The following is an 18,186-nucleotide window of genomic DNA, read 5'->3' on the forward strand; positions in this document are numbered from 1 at the left end:
TGATGGGTGAGTTTACGTGATAAGACGGAGGGGATGCACCTCCCTTGGTCTGTGAAGAACAAGTTTGAGGTTTCTGTCAATAGCCTACCTGTGACTGTTTACATTTAAATTAAGTAAAATTAAATCCAATTAAAGCTTGATTCCTCAGTCTCACCTGCCACAGTCAAGTGCTCAATAGCCACATGTGCTACTGCCAGTAGCTACTGTATGAGACAGTGCAGAAAGTTCTATGCGACAGTGCTGCTCTACACAGCCTTCACACACACAAAGCCGCACAAACAGACGAGCCCTTCCCCCACTCCCATACACTCAGACCCCCACCCTTGTAGGCAGCACACAACACACACTTAATTCCATACACATGCCACACACTCAGTGAACGTGCAGCAGCCACCCCCCAACACAGTCACTCAAAACTCTCAGTGTGTATACACACTGCCAGTGTATGCCGTTGTCCATACCAAGACAAACGTAAACACGTAAACACACATCATCACCCTGAATTGCATACAACTGTTCATACGATCAAAATACAAATTAGGACGAAATGCATTTGCAAATATGCTGAAACAGATACAAACTCAAGCCATGTGGTTCCCACAACAAATTTCAGCACGTTTGCAAACTCAAGTAGGGGGGAAGGGAACCCACATTGTTGAGCCCCTGCCAACATGCCAGGCATGGAGTTAGCCATTTCAATGCATTCATTCATTTAATCTCACAGCAAACCTGTGAGGAAGATGTATTATTCCATTTTCATAGGGGGGACAGCTAAGGTTCAGAGAGGTAAAGTAACTTGCTCAAGGTCACACAGCCAGTTAGCAGCAGGGTCAAATATGAACCAACATTTGCCTAACTCCATAGGCATGCAGCATGCTGTCTCCAAACACAGACACACAGACACAGACACACACACACACCCCCCACACCACACACACACAAATACAGGTGTACTTTCTCTTGTATCTAAGAAGGTGAGGCTTCTCTTCTAATAAGTACAGGTATTTGGGGAAGTTAGCATGGAGTTACCTAGACTCCTTTGCACTCCCTTCTGACAAATAGCATTAGGTCATTCAACAAGCACTTACTGAGTGTCTTTCGTGTGCCAGATCCCATGCCAAGTGCTGGCCCACAAAAGTGAAACCCTACAGTCAGTTGCTCTGAAAGAGTTCAAAGGCCAGCAGGGAGGTGTGAGGGAAATTTGAAGTCAATATGGGGCATGCAAGAGACCTCAGCTACCATGGAGGTAGCCCCTGAGTGCAGGGAACCAAGGAGAGGAAACCTGGATCTGCCTGGGGCAGTCAAGGAAGGCTTCTTGGAGGAGGCAGCATGTGATCTGGGGCAAGAAGAATGAGTGGGATGGAGAGGGATTGGTGTTGATTGGGAGACTGGTTAAGAGACAAGATAGGACAGGGAAGCAGATGCCAGGGCATTGCAGGCCCTGGGGATTTTATATGTCCTCAGGTGACTGGGAGGGATTGAAGAATTTTTATGGTGGAAAAATAGTATCCCGTTTGCATGTTGGAAAGAATGGACAGAAGGGAAGAGAGCTTGGACTAGGGAGACCATGCAGGAGGCTACAGCAATAGTCCAGGCAGGAGACGGTAAGGCCTGACGTTGAGTGTGAGGCATCTGGACAAGATAAAGGATGGAGGGGGATGAGCAGTTAGGGTGTATCCTGGTCCTGAGATAGTGCAAGGCAACAGCCTTCTGATCCATGTAAATGTAATAAAAGGCATGATATTCTTTCAGAACAAAGCATATGTGCATAGGCACATGATGTTTTGGACATAATTATATGGAATTCATATTCCCTGAATCCCCAGGTTAAGAACCCAGTTCAGTGGATTCTAAAAGGCAAGACAACGTAGTGGTTAAGCTTGTAGATGCCGGAGTCAGACTGCCTGGTGCATCATCTCAGCTGCACCACCTATTAGCTATGTGAGCTTGGACTGGACACTACCCCTTTCCTCCTCTGTAAAGCAGAAGTGATCCTAGCACCTATGTCAAGGCTTGTTACAATGAACAAGTGAGTTGATTCATGTAAAGGGCCTAGAACCTTGCCTGGAAAACAGAACGTGCTCAGGAAGCACTGGCTGTTGTTATTATCATGGATTAACTCAGTGCTATTGAGACACTCCTCTTTGTACCCAACTTCACAGATGAAGCTCTGGTGTCTTCTGGAATGGGTCCTCCTGCCCCAGTCCCAGTACCCATTTTTCCCTTTCCTGGAACCCACCCCTTCTGTTTTGGTCTGAGTCTCCATTATCCTCAAGCCTGGTTATTTGTGTTAAACCCACTAACCCCTCTTCTAAGAGAAGGAAGAAGAGTACCTGGGCCCCATCACTATGGAGTCCAGGTCTTTGCTTTTAGCTTGGATGACAGTGCTAATAAGGGAAAGACATGATCTGGGGGAGAATCCTTCAGCATGGAGGTCCTCCCCAAATCTAACATCATAGACAACCTCCTCACTGTGTCCTGCCAGCCCCTCTCTAAAATGTCCCTGGTCAGCATTTCCATTTGCTCCAGCCACCACCCCCACTCCCATCCAGATTCTAATAGGAGGTGGGGGCGGCAGATGCCAAGTTCACTGAACTCCGAAAGGCGATGGAGGAGAAGGCATAGGACTTCCAATCAGAAGATTCACCACTGAATGACTGTGTGACCCTGAGGGAGTCCCTTCCCCTTGGGCCTCGATTTCCTAATCTGTAAGTAAAAGCTGCCCCTCACCCTTCGTGGAATCTTTGTGAAGACAAAATGAGCCAATGATTAAAATTGGAAAATGGAAACTACAGTGTGGGTAGTAGTTGATATTATTCCTCTTGGCCTTTTGGGCTGTGTGATGTCTCTTCAGCTGGAGCTGATGGAGCCCAGATCCACAGGGAGCCCTGTAACTGGGTGTACGGGAATATCCATAGTTGGACATAGGGTGGGCTGTGCCTGGGATTCCTGGGAGGAGAGGGGGGCCTGTAAATGGGAGGGTTGGGGTTTTGTCCCCTAGCTCAGAAGCACAGAGGCCTTGAAGGAATTCCTAACTTGGATGAGAGTTAGAGGTCCAGGTTTCCTTTCTCATCACCATTCTGCCCTCCATTGTGACATATGACAGGTTAGCTGGTCCACATGGAGTGGTAATGGAAGCCATAGGCTGCCCAGCGGTCAGGCCAGGGCAGGCAGGCTCCCCTAGGGAAGACCCACAGTTGATTCAGATCAGATCGTTAAAAATTCAAGACAGCTACCTCTCTCCTGCCTTTTGAGTCCTCAAAACTATGCGAACCTTGTTATCTCTCTCTCTCTCTTGTGACAAGCAAGAAGGGAAACTGCTGAATCAATAACCACAGTAGGGTTTAGTGATAAGAGCTGGCCTTTCCAGATCACTGGGCCCCTGCCCATCTGTCTGCAGAACTCTCCTGGACTGTATCTTTTGATCTATATCTCCCTGACTTGTTCATATTTTATTTATTTATTTATTTTACATACTTTTTTTGGCCATCGCGTGGCTTGTGGGATCTTAGCTCCCCAACCAGGGACTGAACCCACGCCAACAGCAGTGAAAGCATGTAGTCCTAACCACTGGGCCACCAGGGAATTCCCTCCCTGACTGGTTTCCAAACTTGAGAGCACAGGAGTCATTCATTTCTCTATCCCCAATGTCAAGCACGATGTCTGATACATAGTAGTCGTTGTGTCATTTATTCAATAACTCTATGGGGCATTGTTCTAAGTGCTGGGGATACAAAGTTGAACAAGCCAGACAAGGCCCTTACCCTCATGGAGCTCACAGTCTAGTAAGGAAAACACAGTAAAGATGTAAACCATGACAGTTATAAATAATGAAAAATGCTGTGAAGGAAATTGTGTTGTGATGGGGGGAGGGGTGTTACCTGAGAGAGAAAGTGACAGGAACGATCTGAGATCTAAGCTGAAACATGAAAGATGAAAGAAAAGGTCCCCACCGAGAACATCTTGCTTAATAAATGTGTGGCAAGAATAGATGGATGGATGGGTGGATGGATGGATGGATGGATGGATGGATGGATGGATGGATGGAGAGATGAACAGACAGACAAACCAAAAGGGTGGATTCTGGTGTGAATGAGAGTCACGCTGTAGTACCCAGTCCCTAGTATGCTTAACACAAGAGAGGAGGGTGGGCAGGATGGGACATAATGGGCCCAAAATTCCCAACCTGGCTCTCACCTGAGCGCCCATTGAACAAGCGGATTGGGCCCTAGGGGCCGCTGGAGGGCGACCGAGAGCCCATCCGTTTCCCTTTAAGGCCGGGGCGGAAGACCGCGGTGAAGAGCCTTTGTGTCGGCGGGATAGAAATAGGCCCGCCCCTTTAAGAGGGCGGAGACGCTGAGTGGCGGCGGCTTCGAACGCGGCCTAGGACGCCAGCTCCCAGCTTCCCAACCACCCACCCTCGGCCGCCACCTGGGTTGCAAAGACGCCTCTCTCCAACCTCGCCTCAGAGATACTGTCGCCCGGACGCTGACCCTCCCACCTGGCCCAAGGCCGAGGCCCCGGCGACCCGTAGAGTCGGGGTCTGCCCGGCCAAGCCGCTCCCGGAGCCTACAGGCCGTCGCCATGGTAATGCCGCGCCTGGGACCCCCCCCACCCCCCCAGGCCGCCAGGTCCCCCGGCCTCAGGGACCTGCCTTCCGGGTTCCACCTCCTCACCCGTGCGAGCTGCAGGGCCGGGTTAGGGTTTAGAGGAGAGCTCGGAAGTGTCGGGAGGCCTGGGCCCAATCAGGTTTCGACATGGACACGCCCGGAAGGTCGTGTGGAAGATCTCTCCACTCATCTCCCTCTGGGCCTCAGTTTCCTGCCTCTTGCCTTCCATTTCATCTTGGAGGACTCCTGTTCATCCTTCCCGGTGTGCTCAAATGGCACGCCTCCTGGGCCTTCGCCCCTCCCCCTAACCCTTCCAGTCTGATCCTTGAACATTCGGGGATAAGGTCTCCCTAACTGTAGCTCTTGCTGCTGTGGCATCTGGGGTTAGGCACAGCCCTTGGCTCTAGCACTGACACACTTTTAATGTTGGCCACAGCAGCCTTGCTGCCCAGAAAAAAGGCACTGAACTGTGGACTGGGAGGTATCCCACCCTCCTGGGACCGTAGCTTTTGAGTGTTGAATTAGATAAAAGGAAACTGCTACCTTGACTTTCAGAATCAAGGCCAATGTGTTGGGCATGCTTATTTAGGTAGAGTCCCTTATGTTTGACAAAGGTTCCTCAGGCCAAACCTGAGGTTGCAAAATCCTTAGGCCCACGTGCACAGTGCTGGGTCTAAAGTATGACCCAGGCTCCCTTGGGCAGTCTTCCCTTTGCCTCCTCCCTCTTATTGCAAGATTAATGCAGATGGTCCTGAGTGAATTATTTTACAAGAAAGGATTCTAAATCACTTGTCTTTAAGTAAATCCCATGTCTTCTCTCCTCATCCCTTATTCTTCCCCCAACGCTAGCAAAAAAATACAAACAAAACAGTACACCTGATAGTCTTGTTAGAATTGGGAAGAAGCAGAGTGAGAACAGAATGTACTTGCAAACGGTATTTCTCCTCCAACCTCAGTTGCTTTGTTTTCCTTTCAGGCATGCAGTCTGCAGAAGCTGTTTGCTGTGGAAGAGGAGTTTGAAGATGAGGTAAGGAAGGATTGGTGATCAGAGATGGCAGCGGAGGTCTTACGATGGAAACACCCAAGCCCAGAACCCACGTTTCCTTTTACTTGACATGTATATCTTTTTTTTGTCTGTGAGAGGCTGAGAAATGATGAGAAATGTAAACAACCCACTTAACTGTCTCAGAAACAAATAAAAAACCAGAGAGATGAGTTACTTAATTGTCATACCTTTAAATTATAAGGGCCCTTGCCTGGAAGCTGTGTCACGTGGATGCTTTGATTCACCTTCAGGATGACATACTTGATGTGGGAAGAAAGTTTACGGAGGGGCAGAGACAGCACAGTTATTGGACAGCGGGAGGCCCAGGGTTGCCAACTGGCTACCTGAGCCGGGGCAAAGTACTTCATTCTCTGGCCTTCCATCTTCTCTCCCGCAACATTAGGGCCGTTTTTCTGCCTCAGACATTCTTCCCTTCCCCCTCTTTCCTCAGAAGATGAGGGATTAGATCAAATCTGAAGCTGGCATATTAAAATCACCTCTGCTGAGGCCCTACCACACACCAATTAAATCAGAATTTCTGGGGATGGGCCAGGCAGGGGTATTTTTTTTAAATTAATTAATTAATTTATTTATTGGCTGAGTTGGGTCTTTGTTGCTGCACACAGGCTTTCTCTAGTTGCGGCGAGTGGGGGCTACTCTTTGTTGCAGTGCGTGGGCTTCTCATTGCGGTGGCTTCTCTTGTTGTGGCGCATGGGCTCCGTTGCTCCACGGCATGTGGGATCTTCCCAGCCCAGGGCTCGAACCCGTGTCCCCTACGTTGGCAGACAGATTCTTAACCACTGCGCCACCAGGGAAGTCCGAGGCAGGGGTATTTCTAATCTCTGGGTGCAGCCAAAGACCACTGAACTAGTGATCCGCACAGCTGTCTTCCCACTTAGATCTAACATATATAGTTTCATCTGGGCAGCCCAAAATTGCTATCTCAAATCCTTTTTAGAAAGAAACAGGTTTTAGGTGAGTAAAGCCCCAAAAGGTAAATTACATTGCTTAGGAATACATCAGCAGCAGCCAGGATGGCCTCCTGACTCCAGTCTAACGTACATGGAAACTACTGAACTACGTTTATAGAATAGAGTTGTTCTGGTTTATCAATGACAAGCCATTCAAACCTACCTTTTGTCTGCCAGTGATTTGCTTTAAAAATCACGTTTAGAGTCTGTGCAGATGCCTACTTGGTGCCTAGTGAGATGGTGAATGCTGCACCAGGGACCCTTGTGGCAGCCACAGCACCATGCTTCCCTTCCTTTGAGGCTTTTGGAACCCGAGGTTTGAAGGGAAAAGCAGACCTTCCTCAGACCTCTTAAAATTCCATCTCTGGCTTGTCTCATTCATTGTGGCCCCAAGACATAGTGACAAAGGTACGTGTGGGTTCCAGTTCTGGTTCTGTGAAGTTACTTAACCTCTCTGAGTCTCGGTTTCTGTATCCATAAAACGGGGATAATAATAGTCCCTATTCATAGGACTATTGTGAGAACTCATTGAGAGGATTCTGGTAAAATATTTACATGGTACCTGGCACCCAGTGAGGTTTTTCAAATGTTAGATGTTTTGTTATCACGTGGGGACTTGATTTCTGTTTTTACAAGTAATTCAAAACTGCCTGCTTTGTCAAGGAAATATGTGTCCTTGTTCTTGTCTTTTAGCTTTGGAGATGTGTAATTACAGGCTGAAAAAGTGACCCTCCTGGGTCTTACCAGGTCGTGGTAGGACTGCTAGGCTAGTAATGGAATTAAGAGTGAAGGACTCTGACAGCTCAAGTTTCTTTTCCGTGACCAGTTCCTTTCCCCCTTCCCAAGGCAGGTGACATCATGTCTGAGAGTGAGCTCTTCAGGAGAAAAGGGCTCCATCAACTCCCAGGGTCATCAGGATTTTCTTGCTGTTGTAATTGTAATATTACTGTTATTATTACTAAGTCCTAAGGTGGTCGTGTTGGAGTATGCTACTCTCCTGATAATACACAAGCAGGAAAGATCCCTTCTGTAGCCTAGACAGTCCAATGCGCAGCAGGGGGTGGGGGTGGAGGGGACCTTCCTGTCAGTTAAATCAGCAGTTCTGACTCAAAAACACCCTCAGAACAGGTCTGTTGCTCTTGAAGGTGTCAATCTCACCTTGCTTCCCAACTGGAATCCATACTTAATTTAACTTGCCTGAAAAGCTATATTTAACTTCTGCTTATTCTGCTGGATCCAAGGCCTCTTTGGCTTACTGAGGATTGTGTGTCTGTGTGCCTGTGTGTGGTGGGGGTGAGGAGTGGGTTGAGGACAGGCAGCAAGACCAGCTGGGTAGATCCCTAGTGCACAGGCTGGACACCAGAAAGCTCATTTCCTTGACATGGGTGTGTGACCTTGGGTGATTTATTTGACTCCTTGGTAACGTGGTTCCTTTGTGTCTCCTACTGCTCCCCCAACTGCCACCAACACCCCTCCCCATCCCCAGCCTGAGATTGAAGAAAGAAGCTACCTGAAGACTTAGCCTTAGAATGTGTCTAGTAGAAGTCTGGTGGTGGGCCTATGGGCAAGGTCAAAGGTGATGAGAGAATTCACCACTGCCTTTCACGCCTTGGTTGCTTGCTTGTGTGTATCTGCACATACAGACACACCACATGCCTGAAACAGTGAAAGCAGTGTTTTCTGATTTCCAGATGCCAAGACCCACTGTCTCTGTTTCTTTGTAGGATTTCTTGTCAGCCGTGGAGGATGCAGAGAACCAGTTTGCTGGCTCCCGGCCTGTGAATGCTGGGTGCCTGAGACCTGCCTCTTCCCGGCCACAGGAGGCCCAGCTGCTGCCACGCCCCACCGCCCCTTCAGAGGCTGCAGGCCTGCCAGCCCTGGGACTCCGCCTTCCTACCTCCGGCATGCCCAGGGCCATTGGGGGTCTACCTTCCACAGGAACAGCTCCCCTAAGGCCTGTCTCGACGTCCAGCAGCTGGACTGGCAATCAGGGAAGAGTGACACTGACAGAAGTGCTCGAAGAGCCAGCAAGACCCCAGTCCTCAGCCTCCCACCCCCAGCTCATCTTTAAGAGCAGACAGCAGGTGGTTGGTGGCTTCGAGGGGCCTGAACAAGATGAATTTGATGAGGTCCTGGCAAGCATGGAGCTGGAGGGGCCTGGCATGGAGCTGGAAGTTGGAGTGAGCAGTGAGGTCACAGGAATCCTGCCCACCTGGCAGCGAGAGGACTCAACATTGGCTAAAAAGGCCCGGGTAGCTGATCTGAGCAGACCTTGCCAAAAGGGGCCCGTGCCTGCCACCCACGTAACTGGTATCCTGTCAGCCCGGGATGCGCCCCCCGATCCTGTTGTCCGCTGTGGGATTCCCCAATCCCACTCGAGACCTGGTGCCACGGGTTACCTTCCTGTCCCAAGTGCCGTGGTGGTTTGCGCTCAGCAACCCCATTGGGAAGTCTCTTCCGACAGTCCCCCTCCTCGAGCACCCCAGCCTCTCCAAGCTGCTGGCAGGCCCATTCAGAGCAGCCCTCAAAATCACTTCCCTGGTCAGCCATTCCAGTCCCCAAATGCCTGCTTAACTGGCAGACCTCGTTTCCTTAGACCACAAACTCCCAGCTCAAGCTGTGCTACTCCCTCAAGGACTTCCTCTGAATTATTTCCTCGGGGGCCCTGCCGGCCCCGAGCTCCAGCGTCTTCTGTTGAGTCTCCTGTCAGCACCCTGAAGGGCCCCCGTCCCGCCCCGGTTCCTCAAGCTGCTCTGCAGACGCCCATTGTCACCAACCACCTGGTGCGGCTGGTCACGGCTGCCAACCGGACACCCCAGCAGCCCACCTGCTCCTCCACCCGCGCCAAAATGCGCCGCTTCCCCGGCCCAGCAGGGCTCCTGCCTCACCAGGTGAGTGACAGCTTCTCTCTGGCCAGAGCCGGAGCTCACCAGGCCGCTGGGGGCCCAGGAAAGCAGCAGAGGCCCAGCCCTGCCCAGTCCCAGGGGATCTTCATACTCCCCCAGTAAGTGGAGGAAGGAAGTGCAGAGGGGGAGGGTTTCCAAAGCTGTGGGAGAAGTCAGAAGTGGGAAGAACTGAATGCTTGAAAACCCGCATGTGAGGTAGATGCTTAAGGCTCTGAGAACATCACAATTTCCATGCATTTGTTGAGCACCTACTGTTTACTAGCACCAGGGTAGGAAGAGTCATTCACTTATATTTGCTAAGGCCTGGCATGTGTTGGGCACTTGCTTGGATCTGAGAATACAGAGATTAACTTAGAAATAATTCCCGTCCGAAGGAGCTTCCAGGGGAGTGGAAGGAGCAGACACAAATGATTATACATAAAAGGCACAGAGAGAGTAGAGGTCGTTCCCTGGGTGCTGGGGTGACACTGGGCTCCTTGGGCTTGCTGCATGGGCTTTGGATGGATGAATAGGAGGTTTACGGCAGTATGTGTCGGAAAGCTGTGTCCTGGAGGACGTTTCAGCAGTGGAAAGAGGGGAGAGCGAGTGCAAAGGCACAGATGCTCTGGGACATCCACAGAACCACTCATTGTAGCTGGTGTGTGGGGTCAACCTGGGGGAGCTGGGGCTGAGCTGGGGGCATGGATTTCGGCAGCAGTGGAGAGACAGGGTCCATCAAAACTAGTCTTGGATCAGATCCCAAATAATTGGACTCCGAGGACCTGGTCTGGTTGTGATAGGTTACCCCCTTTGCTCATATTTGAAGAGTGTTTGAAATGATTCCTCCCTGTTTACTTGCTCTTCCCTGGCACTTTAAGACCATGTACATTCCTCCTGAGCTGGATCTCTGTAGGGAAGGGTGAGGTCCCTGAGAAGGGGTTTGGGGAAAGCTGCCGTTTCACTCGTCTCAGGCCTCTGTATTCAGGTCATTGCCCCTTCAGTAAGCCCTGGGGTTTGTTCCTGGGCCAGCTCTAGCTTCCTCACATTCCCAAAGCATCTTTTTTGAGCTGCCAACGAGGCTCCTGAGACTTCGTTAGGAGAGATGTAATATGTGTTAATTGTCCCTGATAGTTTCCTGAACTCATTATGTAACCCAGACAAGAAGCTGTACTTGTAAATAACAGCTGCTGAGCTTGCTCTCGCCTTCTCCTCCTCTCTCCCCTCGTAGCACAGTGGGAAAAATCTGGACGACATCATGGTTTCCACACCCCAGACTCCGACTCACGGTGCTCTGGCTAAATTCCGGACAGAGGTAACTAATTCCATGCAAATATTAACTTCCTGGGGATCATTGAAGAGTGGGGGACGTCTCTGCATGTTTCAGGGGCTGAGAATCAGAGTCAGTGCTGCTTGGCCTGTTCCCTGGGGTCACACACCACGGGGCATTTGGGGAGGTGGCAATTTTACTGGCATAAAGTGAAGCCTATCCTGATGCCAGAGGGGTGTTAACCGATGCCATGAGTTCAGCCTTCTTTCCCAGCTAAGAAAGAGAGGCCCAGCTAACTCCACCTTCCCCCCAGAGGGGGAGCGTGTAATAAGTGTCAGGAAATTGTATCTTGGGAACCCTTCCTCTACGTTTCTGAGGGTCGAGCTGGGAAGGATCTGCCTTCATCTTGAGTCTGGTGGGTTCCTCTCGGTGGATGAGACCCAGCCTCCCTCCTCCCTGGGATTCTGGTTGACCTGCTCTGCCCCCAGACCCACTTTTGCTTTTAATTCACTCTAGAAATTTTTCTCTTTGCTGTAGCTCTGCAGGTCCACCAGTCCATTTCAGCTCCAAAGCAATAAGTACTCCTCTGGATTCAAAACATTTTTTAATATAAAAACATGACTAGTTAAAGCCAGGGGCATCCCAAATAAAATATAATTGGTTTCAAAATTGCCTGGAAGCCTGTAAATGTATGTGGGGGCTTCCAGCCCTAAGACTTTTCAAGTCCATTATAATAAGAGACCAGCATAGGTAGCCTTTTGCGTTAATGTAATTAAAGTCAGGACCCGATTTAAAAAAAACTGAGTTAAAGAGCACCTTTGCTATTGCTTCTCAGTGAAAGATATGATATGCAACAAGGTTTCACACACCATTTTCTGAGCTTGGAGATAAATGAAGGGAGAAAGTATGGCTACTGTGCTGTGGGGAATTCGCCCTTGCTCTCCCATCCCTCCATCCCAGCTCAGTCAAGGCCTCTAGCCAAGTGGACCCGTTAATGCAGGCCCCCTTCTGCTCTGTTGTGCCAGGTTGTTACTAGTTCCCAGGCATCGGTGGAGGAGGACTTTGGGCGAGGGCCCTGGCTGACCATGAAATCTGCTCTGGGCCTGGATGAGAGAGACCCAGCCTGTTTCCTCTATACCTACAGCATCATCATGGTGCTGCGGAAGGTAAGGGTCCTGAGTGCTGAGACCCAAAGGGGAGGCCATCTTTATCCCTTTCACCAACCTCCTGCCCCACTCCTCCTTAGGAAAGGGGCTCTCCATTTGCTCCCTCCTACCCCAGGCCTGTCTCTGAGCAGCGGCATAAAGCCCCTTTGGTTGTATCTTCTACTCACCTACCTTTTCACTGCCGTCCACAGTATCAGGCACAGGCGGAAGTGGGCTGTGAGCATGTCTCTGCACATCCGGGCCCTGAATGGGGTAGGGGAAGCACACTGCTACCCCTAATACTCCCCAGAGGTCAGAGGTCACATGCAGACTCATGTTAGTACACATGCTAACATATTTCTGCCTGTGGCCCGCGTGATGGAGCTCTATATAAATATATACACATAAACACACAAAAGAAAGGAGGCAGGGGAGAGAAATGAAGGGCCCGCCAGCTTTGGGTCTGCCAGAGGGAGATGGGATGAGCCCTTTAAACTGCCCCTTTGCCCTTCACAAAGGAATGGCATCACCACACCAGTACTCTGCCCCCCTCCCCCGGGTTGCCCTGGTGCACTTGGGAACCTTACAGGTGGGACATGGCCGGCTCAGCAAATGCCTCTTCTCGTAACCAGGCAGCCCTGAAGCAGCTTCCCAGGAACAAAGTCCCCAACATGGCGGTGATGATCAAGTCCCTGACTCGGAGCACAATGGATGCCAGTGCAGTTTTCAAGGACCCCACGGGTGAGGAGTTAGGTCCTGGGAGTGTCTGATCAGTGGCCCCATTGAGGTCAGGAGGTGAGGAGCAGCCACCCTCTCCATTTGCAGTTAGGAAAATTGAGGCAGTAAGCAACCCTCTTCCCAGCCAGGGCCCAAACCAGTCACTGTGCTTCCCTTGGCCCTGAGACTGATGGGGTGGTGTGGTGTTTGCAGGAGAGATGCAGGGCACAGTGCACAGACTGCTGCTGGAGACACGCCAGAATGAGCTGAAGGTTGGCTCAGTGCTGCTGCTAAAGCAGGTACGGGGAGCTCCAGATGGGGACCTGCTCTCCCCCCTCCCCCGCTGGAGAAAGGCCCCGGTTGTCTCTCTGGCTCCCTGCCCTCCCCGGACCCAGGCAGAGAGTGGCTGTGCTGGTGCTAGACCCTGGCTTACTGGAGCTGAGTAAAGGCCTGACTGTCATCCCTTAGTGGGTAGATGAGGGTGGGGGCTGTGCTGTGAAGGGCCGAGTGTTGGGTAAGTGGTGCTACTCTGGCACCAGGGCTGGGGCAGGAACGATTTCTGTGCCCCTGGTGCAGAGACCACCAAGGGAGAGGCAGGCGGGACCTGGGGGCCTTCCGGCAGCACCGAAAGCTCTGTCAGGACATGGGACCCCCCCCCCCCGCCCCTCTCTACTCCAGATTGGAGTGTTTTCTCCTTCACTCCGAAATCACTACCTCAACGTGACGCCCAACAACCTGGTCCACATTTATAGCCCAGACTCTGGGGACGGGAACTTCCTCAAAGCACCTCAGCCCTTTCCTAAGGTAAGAGGAGCAGGATGGAGTGGGGACGGGTAGAGCCGCTTTCTGCTGAATCTTCTGATTTCTTCCCCTCCTCCACCCTGGGGAGCAGAGATGTGAGGTAGACAGTTCCCAGTCAGGTGAAAAGATGCCTTTGGGGGCAGGGCCATCTCCTCTTGTCCCTGGTCCAGCCACCTGCCAGATGGCACAGTAACAGGAGCTAGAGGAACAGCTGGCTTCTGGGTGATCCCTGAGTGTCTGATGGCAGGCTTGTACATCGAGAGCACGGGAGTCACTTGAGAACTGACTGAGTTGAGGGTCCACGAGGGGGTGGGGCCCTCAGTGAGTGACTGAGGGTTGGATGTGCTGCCGGGGCAGTGCAGAGAACAGACAGCTACCGATGGTCGGTCTGGTGAGCCAGCCCTTGCTCTGTATCTTCCCTCCTGGTTCCCACCTCTGCTAGGTGAGGGGGCACCGGCCCAGAACGCCTTTGGGAACCAAGGGAGACTGGATTCTAGGCAGCTCCAATCCAGGGTGAGGGTACAGAGCCCGGTCTTGACCTGGCACACAGTGTCCCCTCTGTGGCCACCGCCACCTTCCTGGGAATCCTGGGTTGTCGTCATGGCCTGGCCTAGGGGTCAGGAAACTTGGGTCATGTCCCTGCTCTGCTGGAAACTTGCAACATGACTTTGGGCAAGTCCTGTCCCCTCCCCTGCTGTTGCTTCATCTATAAAATAAGTGGGTTAGACTCGATGACATCTAGTCAAGTTATACGTTTAGCTCTAACTTGCTACTTCTCATCTTTCTCCCTCACCTTCTGCATTCTCTCAGTATCACCCCACTTCTGAAAAAGCATCTTGATTTCCTTTTGAATTTCAGGTCACCCCAGGAATTCCCTGGTAGTCCAGTGGTTAGGACTCCGTGCTTCCACTGCAGGGGGCACGGGTTCGATCCCAGGTCGGGGAACTAAGATCCCTCATGCCTCGAGGAGAGGCTAAAAAAAAAAAATTTTTTTTTCAAGTCATCCATACTTATTGAGAAAAATGGAAATGGTACAGAATGAAGCAATGTGAAACTGACCCTTTCCCACTTCCATTCCCTTGGGCCAACCATGACTAACAGGTTTAATTACCAGTTTTAATTACCTGTTCATATATTTGTTTGGGGATTGTTAACTGCTCATTTTTAATTTCAGGCTAACTCCTCAGCATATTTCTGAATGGCCTCTTCACTCTCTGCTCCAGTTATAGACATTCGCTGAAACGTCAGATACCAACCAAATTAGAAAAGAAAATCAGCCAAAAATTTTTTTGTTTTTGTTTTATTTTTTTAATTATCTGCTGTTTGGGGTGTTTGGATTTCTGCTCCCTGTCCACAGCATGGGCCCGGGTGACTGGCCAGTGCCATGGTCCTCTGTCCTGTCTTTTCTGAGCCCCCACCCATTCCTTTGAGGTTGTCTGGGTGGAGATGGTACCGCCCAGGGGGATTTCAGGGACACAGGTATTGGTAACCAGATCCTCTATCCCCAGGATCCAGGAAGCTTCCATGAAAGCCTCCAGCATGAGACTGAGAAGCCTGGGAAAGGCCCCAGGACAGCACAGAACCCGGAGGCAGGGGCGTCCCCTGAGAAAGAACACCCAGAAGCAGGTAAGGCTGGCAGCCCACCCAGGAGCAAGAGAGGTTCCCCTTCCAGTTCCTCTTGAATAGCTCAGCCAGATTGTTCTGGCTGCATGGTTCCTTCTCCTGTGAATCTTTGGAGCTTAAAGAATCGTACAGAAATCAGATGTGGTGTCTTCTCTGGCAAGGCTGTAGGCCACAAGCTAATTAATGCAAAGAATGTGACCCGCGGCTCCCCTGTTTCCAGGCCATGTGCTGTTAGCCACGGGAGGAGGTAGACTGGTGCCGTGCTTGAGTCTCCTGTGGGCTGATGGCCAGACCACAGAGGCAGATTTCCCCATCCTGACTAAGCTCCGAGGCCCTCCGGGTGGTGCTGAGGGGTCAAACATCCATGTGGTTAGGGTGGGACCAGGATATGGACCCGAGAGGCCCAAATACAGACCTCTTAGGGGAGGGCCAACTTGTTCCTCAGGAGGGAGCCTCACCCAGGTGACGCTCACACTGTCCAGGTCTGGTCCTTAGCTCTTTGATTCCGTAAACTCAACCCTGTTTGGCCCCAGAGTTCTTGGGATTATTGGTAAGTGTCTCCATGTTAACCAAATTCACAGTAAACCACAAAGCCCATTTATGTTGTATGAAAAAGTATCTACCCTGTATGCTGGAATCTTCTCTAGAATCTTGCACTGTCTCCTTGATGACAAGCCAAACCGTCATCGGAAGGTTGCTGGTGGTCATGGAATAAGAGGGAGGCGAGTTGCCTGTAGAAGGTTGTGGTTGGTGTCACATCTCCACTGTAGGGACAGACCTGCCAGCCAGGCAGCTGCTGGTGGTGGCCGGGCAGCTCTAGGAGACACGGGTGCGGATTCCTACCCTGATGCCCGTTTTCCGAGGCCCACACGGGCTGCTTACTCCCCTTCATTTAACCTAGCGTCTCTCTAGACAGTCCTGGTGTAGCTAGTGAGGGGCAGCTTTCTTTGTTACCATCAAACGCCAGTCCTGCTTCCCTGAGTGGAGTGCTGGTCACCCTAATTGAATGTGAATGCCCCCCAGCTGACTTGTGTCCTTCCAGCAGCAGTGTTTACCGAGCGCGCGTGCCAGACTGGGCGCTGGCCTCTCCAGGGTAGTTTCCAGCCTGAGCCCGTCCACGCAGTGGGGGTTTTCTAGCTGGAAGCTGTGGCTCTGGCATCGAATGGATGCTCACTTGGGGAAGCTGTTGACCTCTTTAAACCCTGTTCTCTCAGGTAAAGTGGGGATTATAACAGGACCTACCATGAGATGCCCTCTGAAGGGGCCCTGTGAGGCCTAAATGAAGGCATGAGTGTAATGTGTACGGCCCTGTGCCTGGCACCCGGCACGCCCCCGGTGCGTGTTCGTCGCCCTGGTTAACAGCGTAGCAGCAGGCACTACTGAGGGCCGCTCCATTTCCAGGCTCCCAGACGGAAGCACCCCATCCAAGAACGGTGGTCAGGAACCGTTACTTCCGTGCCCTTGGCCCACAGAGGCACTTGGGCGGAGGGGACGATGATGTCTCCCACTCTGCAGATCAACCAGGTTAATGAACGGTGTGATTCTGCACATCTAATGACTTTTCCTGGGCTTCTTTCTCTTTCTGTCCAACGGGAAGGTTGCACAAGGGGACCTCTGAAGCCTTTCTGCCCAGGCACTATGCTTCTGGATGGGAAGAGGAACCATGAAGGGCCAGGGGGAGCCTCTTTCTTAGCAGAGTGGCCCGGACATTCTGCCTCTGCCTTTTGTTGTATGTGGGTATGTGGGGAGCAGAGGGGAGCTGGAAGTCAGGCAGCCTCAGGCGCATCGGCGTGAATACCGCCACCCTGAGGGAACCACATCCCTGACTGTGCAGCCAAGACCAGGCCCTCCTGGAGGGCGGAAGCTTTGGCTCTGAGTCACGTGGAGCCCCAGTATTATCACTGAGTCTCCCCACCCTCTCCATCCCCCCTTGCAGATGACCTAGATGGACTCCTGAGCGAGCTCCCTGAGGACTTCTTCTGTGGGACCAGCAGTTGGGACTGCCCCAAGGCAGGGCACCCCCCGTGAGCCGGCAGCCTCTTAGCATCCAGGCAAAGCTGTGGTCGTGTCTGATCACGTTCCAGGGAGAAAGGAAGACCAGCACAACTGGAGAACAAAGTCCCGGGGCTTCTGTGGCTGCTCCTACCCTGGACACTTTCCCCAAGAACACTCTTGTCCCTCGGATTCTGCACTGCTGTCACTTTGAGTCTTCCTTTGGCAAACAGAACTCTGCCCAGAATCGACTCTCCAGCCCTACTGTCCTCCAGGCCCTTGGGTGCATATTCCTTCTCCTCCTGCAACAGGGAAGGTGTGTCACTTTCCCACCTCAGCTTGACTTCAGAGGGTGTGGGGCCTGGTCCCTTTACTCCCTAATCCCCGGACAGCTGAGGAGCCACACCATAGCAGTGGAGACCTGTCCCTCCGGACAAGGAAGGAACACACTCAGCCTTCCCTCTGCTTTGTCTCGTGAAGCCATAGCTGACCAGCTCACCTGTGCCCCAGGCTCCCAGATGCAGGGGTAGGGATGTGGCTGAGGCGCCTTATTCTGAAATAAAGCAGCTGCCTGCTTCACCCGCCTTCCTCTTCTTTCCAGCCTCGCTGCTCCTTGTGCTTTCTGCCCTGCTGATGGTAGCTTGGCCAGGGCAGAGCCCAGCCACTCGTCTTCTCTCTCTCTTTTTTTTTTTAAATAAGCTTTTTCTTTTGGAGAGTTTTAGGTTTACGGAAGTATTGCAGAGGTGTTACAGGGAGTTCTCACGTGCCCAACACCCAGTCTCCCCTACTGCAGCCATCTCACATTAGTATGGTAGATTTGTCAGAACTACAGAACCCGTAGTGGTACCTTATTGTTAACTGAACTCCATACTTTATTCACATTCACTCAGTTTTCCCCTGATGTCCTTTTTCTCTTCCAGGATCCCACGTTACATTTAGTCATCATGTCTGTGTAGGCTCCTCTGCGCTGTGGTTGTTTCTCAGACTTCCCTTGTTTCTTGATGACCTTGACAGCTTGGAGGAGCACAGGTCCGGCATGTTGTCGGACTTCCCTCTGTTGGCATTGGTCCGGTGCGTCTTCATGCTTAGACTGGGGGTATGTGTTTGGGGTGGGGGGAGACCACAAAGGT

At 51.6% G+C, this 18,186-nt stretch overlaps 1 protein-coding gene across 1 annotated transcript; it reads left to right on the top strand.

Moving 5' to 3' along the window:
- The first annotated feature begins 4,413 nt into the window (after window positions 1-4,413).
- Window positions 4,414-17,614, top strand: HROB (homologous recombination factor with OB-fold). Its single transcript, XM_057716092.1, has 10 exons — window positions 4,414-4,587; window positions 5,587-5,637; window positions 8,351-9,517; window positions 10,740-10,823; window positions 11,804-11,944; window positions 12,556-12,664; window positions 12,854-12,939; window positions 13,319-13,444; window positions 14,950-15,067; window positions 17,001-17,614. The coding sequence occupies exons 1-10, from the start codon at window positions 4,585-4,587 to the stop codon at window positions 17,090-17,092; spliced, it is 1,977 nt and encodes a 658-aa protein (XP_057572075.1). The 5' UTR covers window positions 4,414-4,584; the 3' UTR covers window positions 17,093-17,614.
- The last annotated feature ends 572 nt before the right edge of the window (window positions 17,615-18,186 follow it).

Source organism: Hippopotamus amphibius, chromosome 17 (assembly GCF_030028045.1).
Source record: "Hippopotamus amphibius kiboko isolate mHipAmp2 chromosome 17, mHipAmp2.hap2, whole genome shotgun sequence".
NCBI classification, from domain to species: Eukaryota; Metazoa; Chordata; class Mammalia; order Artiodactyla; family Hippopotamidae; genus Hippopotamus; species Hippopotamus amphibius.